Source organism: Bos mutus, chromosome 1 (assembly GCF_027580195.1).
Source record: "Bos mutus isolate GX-2022 chromosome 1, NWIPB_WYAK_1.1, whole genome shotgun sequence".
NCBI lineage: Eukaryota > Metazoa > Chordata > Mammalia > Artiodactyla > Bovidae > Bos > Bos mutus.
This window is the reverse complement of record NC_091617.1, coordinates 65,435,875-65,451,928: the sequence shown is the minus strand read 5'-3', so window position 1 is coordinate 65,451,928 and position 16,054 is coordinate 65,435,875. Positions and strand designations below refer to the sequence as shown.

The following is a 16,054-nucleotide window of genomic DNA, read 5'->3' as shown; positions in this document are numbered from 1 at the left end:
ACTAAAGAGCCTCTTGATTAAAGTGAAATTGGAGAGTGAACAAGTTGGCTTAAAGCTCAACATTCAGAAAACGAAGATCATGGCATCCGGTCCCATCACTTCATGGCAAATAGATGGAGAAACAGTAGAAACAGTGTCAGACTTTATTTTTGGGGGCTCCAAAATCACTACAGATGATGATTGCAGCCATGAAATTAAAAGACGCTTACTCCTTGGAAGGAAAGTTATGACCAACCTAGACAGCATATTAAAAAGCAGAGACATTACTTTGTCAACAAAGGTCCATCTAGTCAAGGCTATGGTTTTTCCAGTAGTCATGTATGGATATGAGAGTTGGACTGTGAAGAAAGCTGAGTGCCATGAATTGATGCTTTTGAACTGTGGTGTTGGAGAAGACTCTTGAGAGTCCCTTGGACTGCAAGGAGATCCAACCAGTCCATCCTAAAGGAGATCAGTCCTGGGTGTTCTTTGGAAGGACTGATGTTGAAGCTGACACTCCAATACTTTGGCCACCTGATGTGAAGAGCTGACTCACTGGAAAAGACCCTGATGCTGGGAAAGATTGAGGGCAGGAGGAGAAGGGGATGACAGAGGATAAGATGGTTGGATGGCATCACCGATTCAATGGACATGAGTTTGGGTGGACTCCGGGAGTTGGTGATGGACAGGAGGCCTGGTGTGCTGCGGTTCATGGGGTTGCAAAAAGTCGGACATGACTGAGTGACTCAACTGAACTATGAATTTTGCCAGTCCCTTTGAAGAAGCTGCCAACCTTTTTAGAATATATTTTTATAATATTTTTTTCCATTCTTGAGTTGCTAATTTTGATTCATCTTAACACATTGAAAATTATTAATCTAAATTTTACATCAATGGTATGTAAATAATATAATTACTGAATTCTGACATGTCTAAGAATGCCGTCTTACCAAACCGTGGATGATAATACTTGATGAATATGTAATTCATAGGTCACACTCATACCCTTGTACAGATGCAATTTTACTAACTTTAGAGTTTCAGTGTAGTGTTCTGGAATCCTTCAAAGCCACTGATTTTTGTTCCTTTGTAGCCAATTTACTTTCACTACTTTGATACTTTTATTATCAGTTTCATCAAACCACTCAGAAAGGTCAAGCTAAAAGAATAATGAGATTATGTTAACTAACTTTAATAATCATTTCATATAAACACATATCAAATCATCACACTATACAGCTTAAAATTATACAATGTTATATGTCAATTATTTCTCTATAAAGCTGGGAGAAAAAAGGTATGTGCTTAGAATCATGTGAAGATTGTTCTGGCAGAGAATGTCATATCTGAGAACTTGTCTCATCCACAGCTCCCTATATTTTAATGTCTGAAAATGAATCAAATAAGGAGATAACTGAAGCAAAGAAGATATTATCTCATTCCTCTCTAAGCTACTCATATTTAAATGAGTGGGGTATAGAGAATGATATACTATGTATTCAATCCATCAAAATGATCTTTAAGAACATGTTTAATTTATGTGGGAAATAATAAAAGGGGGAAGAGATGAGTTATGGAATTCAGAATGGCAGTGGCTAAAAGACAAGGAAGGGAAAAGCCTGTGAAAATAGAACAAAGGAAGGTCTGAGGACCAGAGTGAGGGCCTCAGGTAGAAAAAATAGCACTCCTGGCTAGCCCAATTTACATAGGGCAGGCCCGGGGGGAGGAAAAAACATAAAAATAGGAGCCAAAGGGCCGGAGGCCTCCCTTTCACCTCTCCCACACACGTGCTCATTCTCTCTCTCTCTCTCTCTCTCTCGTCCCTCTCTCTTCTCTTCATGTCTTTGGGTCAGCATGCCCTCATCCCTCGAGGATGTATTTTCCTGCTATTTTCTAAATAAAATTGAGCTGTAACACAAAGCTGTAACACTGATCTGTCTAAGAGCTATAACACGGTCTGTCCAAGACCCGAGATCTATAACATGGTCTGTCTGAGAGCTGTGATGCCCTGAGGGCTTTAACATCCGTTGATTCAAATTTTTGTTGAGAGGAGACAGAACTGAGGAGAATACACTCGCCTGACATCTATCAGTTCAGTTCGTGTGTATATATATATACACACACACATACATGTATGTATATTTATACATACATATACTTATATACATATATATATAGCTAGAAAACTTCCTATGATAAGAGGTAATGTTTAATAAAATTTTTTTTCATAATTTCCAAAACTTGGAAGTAACCAAGATTCCTTCAGTAAGTTAGTGGATACATAACATTACATCTACATAATATAATATTATTTGCACTAAAAAGAAATGAATAAGACATGGAGGAAACTTAGGTGCATACCAAGCCATGAACAAGACATCAAGGAAACTTTAAGTACGTAGGTGAAAGAACCAATCTGAAAAGGCTGCATAATGTCTGATTCCAATTATAAGATATTCTGGTAAAGGCAAAACTGAGACAGTCAAAAGATCAGTGATTGACAGGGGTTGGGATGTGGAGGAATGAACTGGCAGAGCATAGGATTTTTAGGGCAGTGAAACCACCCTGTATGATACTACAATGGTGGACAAAGGTGCAATCATACATTTGGTAACACCCATAGAATATACAACACAAAGAGTGAACTCTAATGTAAAATACGGACTTTAGATGATGATGTGTGAATGTAGGTTCATCAATTATTTAAAAAGGGACCAATCTGGTGCAGGATGTTCATAGTAGGGGAGATTATGCATGTATGGGAAGAGGAAGTATATGAGAAGTCTCTGTACTTTCTGCTCAATTTTGCTGTGAAACTAAAACTGTTCTTCAAAATAAAGTTTATTAATTAAATAAAAAACTTGCTGTTCATTAGTGACTCTCCATCTGGTGTTTATATTTCCCTCAAATTCAAAAATGTTACAGGTATAAAGATTAAGTATTTATCTCATTAACATAACTGCTTATTTTTATCTTAAAAGCAAAATAAAAGGATTAAACAATATCAAAGAGATGAGAAAATGATAAAATATGTGAGCAATAACAATTTCATTAAAACAACTACTTAGCTTCATCTTAACCCTCAATTTTAGCTTAATTTTCAACCAAAATTTAAGGAATATCAGAAAGGCTCAGAGACATAATTAAAACCAGGACGTTTATTACAAATCAAGTTTTGACATTTCACAATTGAAGACAGGAGTGTGGTAAAACAGAACAGTGAACTTGAACTTTAGAACACCTGATCTGCCACTGGTTAACTAACAATACATGGGCAAGTAACTTAAACTCTGAGTTTGTTTTCTCATCTGTAAAACTTCATGAGAGTTTTGTTAAGATTAAATAAAAACACATGAAAATGCTGGTACCCATAAAAGGTAAAAAATGTAACATCAACTGAAAATTCTGAATCAGATTAAATTTATTATCAAAGTTAGGATACATTTTCCTCAGTCTTAGAAATTTTTATTCCTAAGATAAATTATCACATCTTGCAAATTTTACACTTATAGCTGAATATTTTTTCAGTCATCACTGTCACTTCCTGATTCACTCAGCTGCAAATCATTTCCTAAAATAAAAAAAAGCAAAACTCTAGTAATCAAATATTTAATATTTTAATGTTTTTTGATAACACAGATATTTTGCAATATATAACCCCAAGGTGATCCTGTTTAGTCAGCATTATATTCTTAAATTATAGAATAAGCAATCTGATTATTAGTCACATCAGTAGTAACTAATTAATAATGCCTGTAAAGAAAAGACAAACCATTAATCTTCAGCAGTTTTAGTATCACTTGGTGTCTATTTTAGTCTTCTTTCACACACCAACATCACCCTTCTTTTATACCACTGACTTAATTACATAAGAAATGAGAAAATGTAGTTTAGTATAGGGGTTGCCAATGGCCAGGGCCAAGAACAGGTTTTGGTCTGTGGCCCGTTAAGAGCTGGCCACACAGCAGGAGGTGAGTGGCGAGTGAGGGAGTGAGCGAAGCTTTATTTCTGCAGCCACTCCCCACCTTCACATTCCCTCCTGAGTTCTGCCTCTTGTCAGATCAGCGGTGGCAAAATAACTCTAATGTGTTGTGCTTGAATCATCCCAAACCATTCCCCCCACCCCTGACACTGACTGTGGAAAAACTGTCTTCCACAAAACTTGTCCCTAGTGCCAAAAAGGTTGGGGACCATTGGTTTAGAAGATCAGACTATTTCGAAGAGTGAAAGAGAGTTGTGTAATTATTTCAAATTCAGTCAGTCATTAAATAGTATATGTTAAGAGTAACTCATCATTGAATCTTTCGTAATTTATCCACGTGCTTACAGCATGGAACTTATATTCCAGTGGAGGAGACAAACAATAAACACGTATATTATGTAATATTTATCCTAAGTAGAGATAAATATTATGCAATTTAGATGGGTATGGAAAGAGGGTGGGAGGTAATATTTTAGATAGGGGAGTTAGGAAAGCCTCCTCAGGGTGGGACATTAGAGATCCAAATGTAGGGAGAGACGCATGAAAATACATGAGTATGGAGGAAACTGTCCAGGATCAGGAAAAAGCAAATATAAATGCCCCAAGGCGGAAGCATGCTTTTTGTGTTCTCAGACAGCAAGAATACCACTCTGGCTAGACTAGAAAGAATGAGGAAAAGAATGTTAGGAAATAGGTCATAAAGATATCCAGAAGACCACAGGAGAAGGACTGGTAACTCACCAGCATTCTTGCTGGGAAATCCCATGGACAGAAGGGTCTGGTGGACTACAGTTCATGGGGTCACAAAAGAGTTGGACACGACTTAGTGACTTAACAACAAATAGTGTGTAGGTCATGGTAGAACCTTTGAATTTTGTTTGAAATATAATGGGGACTCAATTCATTGTAGCTCAAGCTGGTAAAGAATCCTCCTGCAATGCAGGAGATCCTGGTTCAATTCCTGGGTCGGGAAGATCTGCTGGAGAAGGGATAAGCTACCCCCTTCAGTATTATTGGGTTTCCCTGGTGGCTCAGCTGGTAAAGAATCTGCCTGTGAAGAGGGAGACCTGGGTTCGAGCCCTGATTTGGGAAGATCCCCTGGAGAAGGAAAAGGCTACCCACTCCAGTATTTTGGCCTGGAGAATTCCATGGGCTGTATATAGTCCATGGGGTCTCAAAGAGTCAGACACGACTAAGCGACTTTCACTTTCAATTCATTAGAAAATTTAAAAAAGGCAACTGACTTAAACACTGTATATCAGTGAACAGACTATAATGGTGTGGAAGAAATATGGAATCAGGGAGGACATTTAGTTATGAGTCTATACAGTTTCTCATGTAAGATATAATATTGTCTTTGAGAAAGACAAATACTGTATGATTTCATTTATATGTAGAATCTAAAGAACAAAACAAATGAACAAATATACAGAGAAACAGAGTGACAAATACTGAAACAGGTGCCAAAGTGGAGGTGGGTAGAGTGAGGAGAGAAAAAGGTGAAGGAGAGCAAGTTGTATAAACTCTCAGTTATAAAACATATGTTACAAGTTTGAAATTTACAGTAGGAAGAATATAGTCAACAACTATGTTACATCTTTCTATGGTGATAGATGACAACTAGACTTTTCAATGTGATCACATTTAAATATATAGATGTAACATATATATTTAATAAATATATTGAAACTCATAGAAAAAATCAGGTTTGTGGCTACTGAAAGTAGGGGGTGGAGGATGAGGGAATTAGCTAAAAGGCAATCAAAAGGTACAAACTTCCAGCTATAAGATAAATACTAGGGATGTAATGCATAACATGATAAAAATAATTAACACTATTGTGTGTTATAAAAGAAAACTGTTAAGAGAGTAAATCCTAAGAGTTCTCATCACAAAGAAAAAAAGTTTTTTTTCCTATTTCTTTGATGTTTTATCTATATGTGATGATGGATATTCACTAAAACTATTGTGGTAATCATTTCGGGATGTATGTAGTCAAACAGTTGTATACTTTAAAATTATACAGTGCTGTATGTCAATTACATCTCAATAAAACTGGGAAAGAAGAAATAATATTGGTTTTAGACTCAGGTGATTCAGGTGAAGGTGGTGATCAGTGGTCAGATTTATAATTTGCTCTGAAGATAGAGCTTACAGGCCTATCAACAGTATTAGACTTAGTGCATAAGAGAAAGAGAAAAGTGAAGAATGACCCTCAAGTCTTCTGGTCTTACCAACTGGATAAATTGTGGTATCATTTACTGAGATGAGAAGCAGCAGATTACAAGACTATGTAAGAAAAATCACAAGTTCAATTTTTAAAATGTACATTTTCAATACCTAGTAAATATTCAAGTATATATGGTATATACAATTGTATATATAAATCTGAAGCTCAAGGTAAGGCTAGACCTGAAAACTATCTGGGAGTCATTGATTATAGGGGGTTTATTTGGAGCTATAGGATTGGATAAATCTTTTGGGTAGTAAATTTAAATGGTTAAAATTTTTTTCTATTTTTAAACTACTCCACAATCAACAAAAGCTGATATATTCTAAAATTAATATCCAAATTAATAGGAATAGTTTTTAGGCTCTATATAACTTGTAAGACAACTTAGCCCATTGCATGTACTCCAGAACTAATTATGTGATTTGATAAAGAAACCTGCTAAAGGTCTCACAGGACCATTTTGTCATTTTCAAGGCTCAAGTTTCTACTTATTATGCAATTATTGTATGGCATAAGAATGTTCAACTTTATGTGATATCGGTACAATGAGATTCTCAAGTGACAGAAACCCAAATGTCCTGAGTTCCACTTTTCTTAATAGACTTCATTCTACGGAGGTTATAAGCACAGTATTACAAATGCTGTTGGTTGAAATGTTCAGTTATGTAGATATGAGATTAGCCTTTGAATATGAGATGCTTAGTAAAGAAAATAGGTTTTCAATTAAAATGGTAATTACAACTTGGGAAAAAGAGTTTACCCATAGCAAATGCATTCTGATACCTAAACCAATGTTTCTCAATGAGAGCAATACTGCTCCTTTAGTAGATGTTACAGAAATGTATGTGAGAGATTGCTTGTCCCAGTGACTTGCAGACTGCTTCATAGATTGCTAGTGGCACACTGTGGAAGGGGAATTTTGGAAGCTTAAATATCTACCAAAGCAAGAACTGCCATGCACAATAAAGAACTCTTCTATATTCTGCAAAACTTTTGAAAGTCCAGTTGGATGTTCATGTACTTGTAAGATCTGGTTGTAATTTTAAGGCCAGGACTAATTGCATTCTTAGACACTAAAAGTATTCTTTTGTATAGATTTAAAATTCTCTAAAATTTACAAGGGCTTCTCTGGTGGCTCAGACTGTAAAGAATCTGCCTGCAATACAGACCAGGGTTCAGTCCCTGGGTCAGGAAGATCCCCTGGAGAAGGCAATGGCAACTCACTCCAGTATTCTGGCCTACAGAATTCCTAGACAGAGAGCCCTGGTGAGCTATATAGTCCATGGGGTCACAAAGAGTTGGACATGACTGAGTGACTAACACAGACACACAAAATTTATAAGGCTGTAACTATCATCCTTGATAGATAAACTGAAAGAAAACTTTATTTTTTTTCAGAATCTTACAAAGATTTTTTAAAACTGTTTTTGAAAACACAGCAATTATCTATGCTGCTCAATGTCTGTGGGTCAGCAATACTGCCCTTCAAAATGTGTCTGTGTATGCAATTCTATGAATATAATGTATATACTTTCCCACTCCTTATTTTAACAAGTTAAATAAGAAATATTACGAACATATGAGTTGAATATTGTCTTGCTTCTCTTAATCCCACATATAATCATTAAAAGTAAGGGCAAACATATAGCACTTTGTTGCATCTTCTGGCCATGCCTGAACAAAATAGAATATATATTACCTTACTATAAATGTTTGTCTTAATATTATATTAATCATTTTCAAAGATGTATATCTTTTAGATGATATCAAACTATTAAATTCATTTCATGTTAGTAAAAGGGATTTAAATTATGTTATGAAAAAGGGTGTTGAGTCTGCTAAGGTTGAAATTGGATGACTATAGTAACAGTAAAAAAGGGTTTATTTCCTCTTATTAGGAAACCTACAGTTTGGATAAATTATATCAAGAAAAGAAATTCACTATTTTTTTAAATTCCAATTTGTTATTACTGGTATAACAAAATAGCTGCTGATCTCTCCATAACATTTTTATATCCAAAATATTTCTAAATTCTTTTATTATTTCTATAGCTTGTTGATTCCTTTGGATTTCCTATGTAGACAATTATATTGTCTACAAATAAGGATTATTTTATTTCTTGTTTCCAATTCTTACTTTCATTTCCTTTACTTGTTTTATTGTATTTTTCCAGAACCTTCAGTACAACATTGAATAGACACGGGGTGGTCCTAAGATGGTGGAGGAATAGGATGGGGAGACCACTTTCTCCCCCAAATATTCATCGGAAGAACATTTGAACGCTGAGCAAATTCCACAAAACAACTTCTGAATGCTGGCAGAGGACATCAGGCACCCAGAAAGGCAGCCCATTGTCTTCGAAAGGAGGTAGGACAAAATATAGAAGATAAAAAGAGAGACAAAAGAGGTAGGGATGGAGATTCGTCTCGGGCACAGCACTGTTTATAATAGCCAGGACATGGAAGCAACCTAGATGTCCATCAGCAGATGAATGGATAAGAAAGCTATGGTACATATACACAATGGAGTATTAACTCAGCCATTAAAAAGAATACATTTGAATCAGTTCTAATGAGGTGGATGAAACTGGAGCCTATTATACAGAGTGAAGTAAGCCAGAAGGAAAAACACCAATACAGTATACTAACGCATATATATGGAATTTAGAAAGATGGTAACAATAACCCTGTGTATGAGACAGCAAAAGAGACACTGATGTATAGAACAGTCTTATGGACTCTGTGGGAGAGGGAGAGGGTGGGAAGATTTGGGAGAATGGCATTGAAACATGTAAAATATCATGTATGAAATGAGATGCCAGTCCAGGTTCGATGCACGATACTGGATGTTTGGGGCTAGTGCACTGGGACGACCCAGAAGGATGGTATGGGGAGGGTTCAGGATGGGGAATACATGTATACCTGTGGCGGATTCATTTTGATATTTGGCAAAACTAATACAATTATGTAAAGTTTAAAAATAAAATAAAATAAAAAGAGAGAAGTTTCCAAACACCAGGAAACCCTCTCACAGGCGGGTCTGTGGGGAGTTTTGGAATCTCAGAGGGCAACATAACTGGGAGGAAGAATAAATAAATAAATAATTAAAGCCCACAGATTACGTGCCTAACAGCAGCTCCCAGTGGAGAAGCAGCCCAGACACTAGCATCCGCCACTAGTAAGTGGGGGCTGGACAGGGAGGCGGGGGCTGCATTGCTTAGGGTAAGGATCAGGCCTGAATGCCCCGAGGGCAATCTGAGGGAACTAACTTGAGATAGGAACCCAGACTGTGGGATAGCCAGAGAGAGAGAGAGAAGAAAAAAAAAGGAGAGAGAGAGAGAGGAAAAAAAAAAAAAAAAACTATCCCGGGAAAAGCCCTAACCTAAGACACCGCCAGGCCCGCTCACAGAACAAAGGACTGAACAGAGCTAGACAGCGGCGGACTGGCCCATCCCCTGCCGGAGACAGGCAGGCAGGCGAGGGCAGCCAGAGCTGGAAGGGGGCAATCGCAGCCCCAGACAGGCATCCTCTACCAAACTGTAAGCAGGTTTCATTGCTGACCAAGAATTCTTGGGATTTTGGACGGTTGACATCCGCCAGGATGGTCACAGCCAGAGATTAGCTCCCCAGAAGAGACACATGGCACACCTGAGAAGGCGTGCCCATCGTACACCCAGAAAACTGAGCGGCTGGGACAGGGGAGGTGATAAGATGCACCCCCGCACCTGGGGGTGACTGTTCTCGCCAAGCACCTGGCCACCTCAGCTGCTCGGACCTGGGAAGGGCACAAAACGCAGGCCCAACCAAGTCTGCACCTTTGTGGAGTACCTGAGAACCTGAACCTGAGTGGCTTAGACCTGGGAAGTGTATGCAACCCAGGGTCCGCCTCAGACAGTTCCCAGCAGAGCAACCTATAGCCTGAAAACTGTAGACCATGAAAGCACACACACCGTGAGCAAACCCAGTGTGGCTAAAACACTGCAAGCACTCCCCACACACGCCACTGATATTTGTTTGCAGTGTTCCTCCCTCCCCAAAGCACGACTGAACAAGTGAGCCTAAAAAAGTGACCACCATCGCCCCCTTGTGTCAGGGTAGAAATTAGACACCGAAGAGACCAGCAAACAGAAGCTAAAATAAACAGAGGGAACCGCTTTGGAAGTGACACGTGCAACAGATTAAAACCCTGTAGTTAGCACCGACTAACTACACCGACTAACATAGGAAGGGGCCTATAGATCTTGAGAAGTATAAGCCAGAGAGCCAAACTATCTGAAAATGAACTGACCCCACACTGTCTGCAACAGCTCCAGAGAAAGTCCTAGATATATTTTTACTATTATCATTTTTTGAATTAAAAAAATTTTTTTTTACTTTTTAAGTCCTCTATTAATCCTTTAATTTTTGTTTTTATAATCTATTGATGGTGTCATAACTCACGTAGAGCCAGACATCCCGGAATGTGAAGTCAAGTGGGCCTTAGCATCACTATGAACAAAGCTAGTAGAGGTGATGGAATTCCACTTGAGCTATTTCAAATCCTGAAAGATGATGCTGTGAAAGTGATGGACTCAATATGCCAGCAAATTTGGAAAACTCAGCAGTGGCCACAGGACTGGAAAAGGTCACTTTTCATTTCAATCCCAAAGAAAGGCAATGCCAAAGAATACTCAAACTACCGCACAATTGCACTCATCTCACACGCTAGTAAAGTAATGCTCAAAATTCTCCAAGCCAGGCTTCAGCAATACATGAACTGTGAACTTCCAGATGTTCAACCTGGTTTTAGAAAAGGCAGAGGAACCACACATCAAATTGCCAACATCTGCAGGATCATAGAAAAGGAAGAGAGTTCCAGAAAAACATCTATTTCTGCTTTGACTATGCCAAAGCCTCTGACTGCATGGATCACAATAAACTGTGGAAAATTCTGAAAGACATGAGAATACCAGACCACCTGACCTGCCTTTTGAGAAACCTGTAAGCAGGTCAGGAAGCAACAGTTAGAACTGGACATGGAACAACAGACTGGCTCAAAATAGGAAAAGGAGTAAGTCAAGGCTGTATATTGTCACCCTGCTTATTTTACTTATATGCAAAGTACATCGTGAGAAACGCTGGGCTGGAAGAAGCACAAGCTGGAATCAAGATTTCCAGGAGAGATATCAATAACCTCAGATTTGCGGATGACAGCACCCTTATGGCAGAAAGTGAAGAGGAACTAAAAAGCCTCTTGATGAAAGTGAAAGAGGAAAGTGAAAAAGTTGGCTTAAAGCTCAACATTCAGAAAATGAAGATCATGGCGTCTGGTCCCATCACTTCATGGTTAAATAGATGGGGAAACAGTGTCAGACTTTATTTTTGGGGGCTCCAAAATCATTGCAGATGGTGACTGCAGCCATGAAATTAAAAGACACTTACTCCTTGGAAGGAAAGTTACAACCAAGCTAGATAGCATATTCAAAAGCAGAGACATTACTTTGCCTACAAAGGTCCATCTAGTCAAGGCTATGGTTTTTCCAGTGGTTCATGTATGGATGTGAGAGTTGGGCTGTGAAGAAAGCTGAGCGCTGAAGAATTGATGCTTTTGAGCTGTGGTGTTGGAAAAGACTTTTGAGAGTCCCTTGGACTGCAAGGAGATCCAACCAGTCCATTCTAAAGGGGATCAGTCCTGGGTGTTCTTTGGAAGGAATGATGCTGAAGCTGAAACTCCAATACTTTGGTCACTTCATGCGAAGAGTTGACTCACTGGGAAAGACTCTGATGCTGGGAGGGATTGGGGGCAGGAGGAGAAGGGGACGACAGAGGATGAGATGGCTGGATGGCATCACTGACTCGATGGACATGAGTTTGAGTGAACTCCAGGAGTTAGTGATGGACAGGGAGGCCTGGCGTGCTGCGATTCACTGAACTGAACTGAACTGATTACCTTGCAAAAAAAAAAAAAAGACCCTATTTTTAAAGCAAACTTCCTATATAAATTTATAATTTTTGTGACTTTTTTTTTTTAATATTGTATTTCTGAAAATCTAACCTCTACTCTAGATTTTTAATCTCTGCTTTTTGGTATTTGTTATCAATTTTGTACCTTTAAGAACCCAATCTTCAGTACCCATTTTTGTTTGGGAGTGAGATTACTGGCTTGATTGCTCTCTCCCCCTTTGGACTCTCCTTTTTCTCCACCAGGTTGCCTCCATCACCTCCCTCCCCCTACTCTTCCCTACCCAACTCTGTGAATTTGTGTGTGTGTTCTGGGCTGTGGAGAACACTTAGGGAACTGATTACTGCCTGGATCTGTCTTGCTCCTTTTGATTCCCCCTTTTCTCCTCCTGGCCATCTCTGTCTCCTTCCTCCCTCTTCTCTTCTCTGTGTAACTCTGTGAATATCTCTGAGGGGTCCAGACTCTGGACAGCACATAGGGAAGTGATTACTGGCTAGCTTGCTCTCTCCCCTTTTGATTCCCCCTCTTCTCCTCCTGGTCACTTCTATCTCCCTCCTTCCTCTTGTCTTCTCCATGTAATTCTGAGTGAACCTCTCAGGGTGTCCCTCACTGTGGAGAAACTTTTCATCATTAACCTAGATGTTTCATCATTGGTGCTGTATAGATGGAAAAGTCTTGAGGCTACTGTAAGAATAAGACTGAAAACCAGAGGCAGGAGGCTTAAGTCCAAAACCTGAGAATACCAGAGAACTTCTGACTCCAGGGAACATTAATTGATAAGAGCTCATCAAAAGCCTCCATACCTACATTGAAACCAAACACCATCCAAGAGCCAACAAGTCCCAGAGCAAGACATACCACACAAATTCTCCAGCAACACAGGAACATAGCTCTGAGCTTCAATATATAGGCTGCCCAAAGTCACACCAAACCCACTGACATCTCAAAACTCACTACTGGACACTTCATTGCAGAAGCGCCAGCTCCACCCACCAGAACACCTGACACAAGCTTCCCTAACCAGGAAACCTTGACAAGCCACCTGTCCAACCCTACCCACAGCAAGGAACCTCCACAATAAAGAAGAACCTCAAACTGCCAGAATGTGGAAAGGCCACCCCAAACACAGCAATATAAACAAGATGAAAAGGCAGAGACCTACCCAGCAGGTAAAGGAACAGGATAAATGCCCACCAAACCAAACAAAAGAGGAAGAGATAGAGAATCTACTGATAAAGAATTCCAAATAATGATAGTGAAAATGATCCAAAATCTTGAAAACAAAATGGAGTTACAGATAAATAGCCTGAAGACAAGGATTGAGAAGATGCAAGAAATGTTTAACAAGGACCTAGAAGAAATAAAAAAGAGTCAATATATAATGAATAATGCAATAAATGAGATCAAAAACACTCTGGAGGGAACCAACAGTAGAATAATGGAGGTAGAAGATAGGATAAGTGAGGTAGAAGATAGAATGGTAGAAATAAATGAAGCAGAGAGGAAAAAAGAAAAAAAGAATTAAATGAGGACAACTTCAGAGACCTCTGGAACAATGTTAAACATCCCAACATTTGAATCATAGGAGTCCCAGAGGAAGAAGACAAAAAGAAAGACCATGAGAAAATACTTGAAGAGATAATAAGTTGAAAACTTCCCTAAAATGGGGAAGGAAATAGTCACACAAGTCCAAGAAACCCAGAGAGTCCCAAACAGCATAAACCCAAGGCAAAACAGCCCAAGACACATATTAATCAAATTGATAAAGATCGAACACAAAGAACAAATATTAAAAGCAGCAAGGAAAAAACAACAAATTAGACACAAGGGGATTCCCATAAGGATAACAGCTGATCTTTCAATAGAAACCCTTCAGGCCAGAAGGGAATGGTAGGACATACTTAAAGTTATGAAAGAGAGAAACCTACAACCCAAATTACTGTACCCAGCAAGGATCTCATTCAAATATGAAGGAGAAATCAAAATCTTTACAGACAAGCAAAAGCTGAGAGAATTCAGCACCACCAAACCAGCTCTCCAACAAACGATAAAGGATCTTCTCTAGACAGGAAACACAGAAAGGGTATATAAACTTGAACCCAAAACAACAAAGTAAATGGCAATGGGATCATACTTATCAATAATTACCTTAAATGTAAATGGGCTGAATGCCCCAACCAAAAGACAAAAGACTGGCTGAATGGATACAAAAACAGACCCCTATATATGCTGTCCACAAGAGACCCACCTCAAAACAAGGGACACATACAGACTGAAAGTGAAGGGCTGGAAAAAGATATTCCATGCAAATAGAGACCAAAAGAAAGCAGGAGTAGCAATACTCAATTCAGATAAAATAGACTTTAAAATAAAGGCTGTGAAAAGAGACAAAGAAGGACACTATATAATGATCAAAGGGTCAATCCAAGAAGAAGATATAACAATTATAAATATATATGCACCCAACATAGGAGTACTGTGATATGTAAGGCAAATGCTAACAAGTATGAAAGGGGAAATTAACAATAACACAATAATAGTAGGAGACTTTAATACCCCACTCACACCTATGGATAGATCAACTAAACAGAAAATTAACAAGGAAACACAAACTTTAAATGATACAATAGACCTGCTGTTAAGTCGCTTCAGTCGTGTCTGACTCTGTGCGACCCCAGAGACGGCAGCGCACCAGGCTCCCCCGTCCCTGGGATTCTCCAGGCAAGAACACTGGAGTGGGTTGCCATTGCCTGCTCCAATGCATGAAAGTGAAAAGTGAAAGGGAAGTCGCTCAGTCATGTCCAACTCTTAGTGACCCCATGGACTGCAACCTACCAGGCTCCTCTGTCCATGGGATTTTCCAGGCGAGAGTACTGGAGTGGGGTGCCATTGCCTTCTCCAGATACTATAGACCAGGTAGACCTAATTGATATCTACAGGACATTTCACCCCAAAACAATGAATTTCACCTTTTCCTCAAGTGCACATGGAACCTTCTCCAGGATAGATCACAGCCTGGGCCACAAATCTAGCCTTGGTAAATTCAAAAAAACTGTAATCATGCCGATCATCTTTTCTGACCACAATGCAGTAAGATTACATGTCAGTTATGAATTGCACTCATCTCACATGCTAGTCACTAAGAGTCGGACTCGACTGAGCGACTTCACTTTCACTTTCATGCACTGGAGAAGGAAATGGCAACCCACTCCAGTATTCTTGCCTGGAGAATCCCAGGAATGGGGGAGCCTGGTGGGCTGCCTTCTATGGGGTTGCAGAGTCAGACTGAAGCGAGTTAGCAGCAGCAGCAGCACATGCTAGTAAGGTACTGCTCAAAATTCTCCAAGCCAGGCTTCAGCAATACGTGAACACTGAACTTCCAGATGTTAAAGCTTGTTTTAGAAAAAGGCAGAGGAACCACAGATCAAATTGCCAACATCCACTGGATCATGGAAAAAGCAAGAGAGCTCCAGAAAAACATCTATTTCTGCTTTATTGACTATGCCAAAGCCCTTGACTGTGTGGACCACAATAAACTATAAAAAATTACCTTCAAGAGACGGGAATACCAGACAACCTGACCTGCCTCTTGAGAAACCTATATACAGGTCAGGAAGCAACAGTTAGAACTAGACATAGAACATTAGACTGGTTCCAAATAGGAAAAGGAGTACGTCAAGGCTGTATATTGTCACCCTGCTTATTTAACTTATATGCAGAGTACATCATGAGAAATGCTGGGCTGGAAGAAGCACAAGCTGGAATCAAGATTGCCAGGAGAAATATCAATAACTTCAGATATGCAGATGACACCACCCTTATGGCAGAAAGTGAAGAGGAACTAAAAAGCCTCTTGATGAAAGTAAAAGAGGAGAATTAAAAAGTTGGCTTAATGTTCAACATTCAGAAAACAAAGATC

At 39.1% G+C, this 16,054-nt stretch overlaps 1 protein-coding gene across 1 annotated transcript in view; it reads right to left on the bottom strand.

The window, feature by feature from the left end:
- Positions 1-3,137: 3,137 nt before the first annotated feature.
- The window catches only part of EAF2 (ELL associated factor 2), a 55,763-nt gene continuing 42,846 nt past the window's right edge, over positions 3,138-16,054 (bottom strand). Inside the window, exon 6 of the mRNA XM_005896075.2 lies at positions 3,138-3,550. Within this exon, the coding sequence (XP_005896137.1) occupies positions 3,504-3,550 (47 nt within the window). The 3' untranslated portion in view covers positions 3,138-3,503. The remainder of the gene's footprint in view (positions 3,551-16,054) is intronic.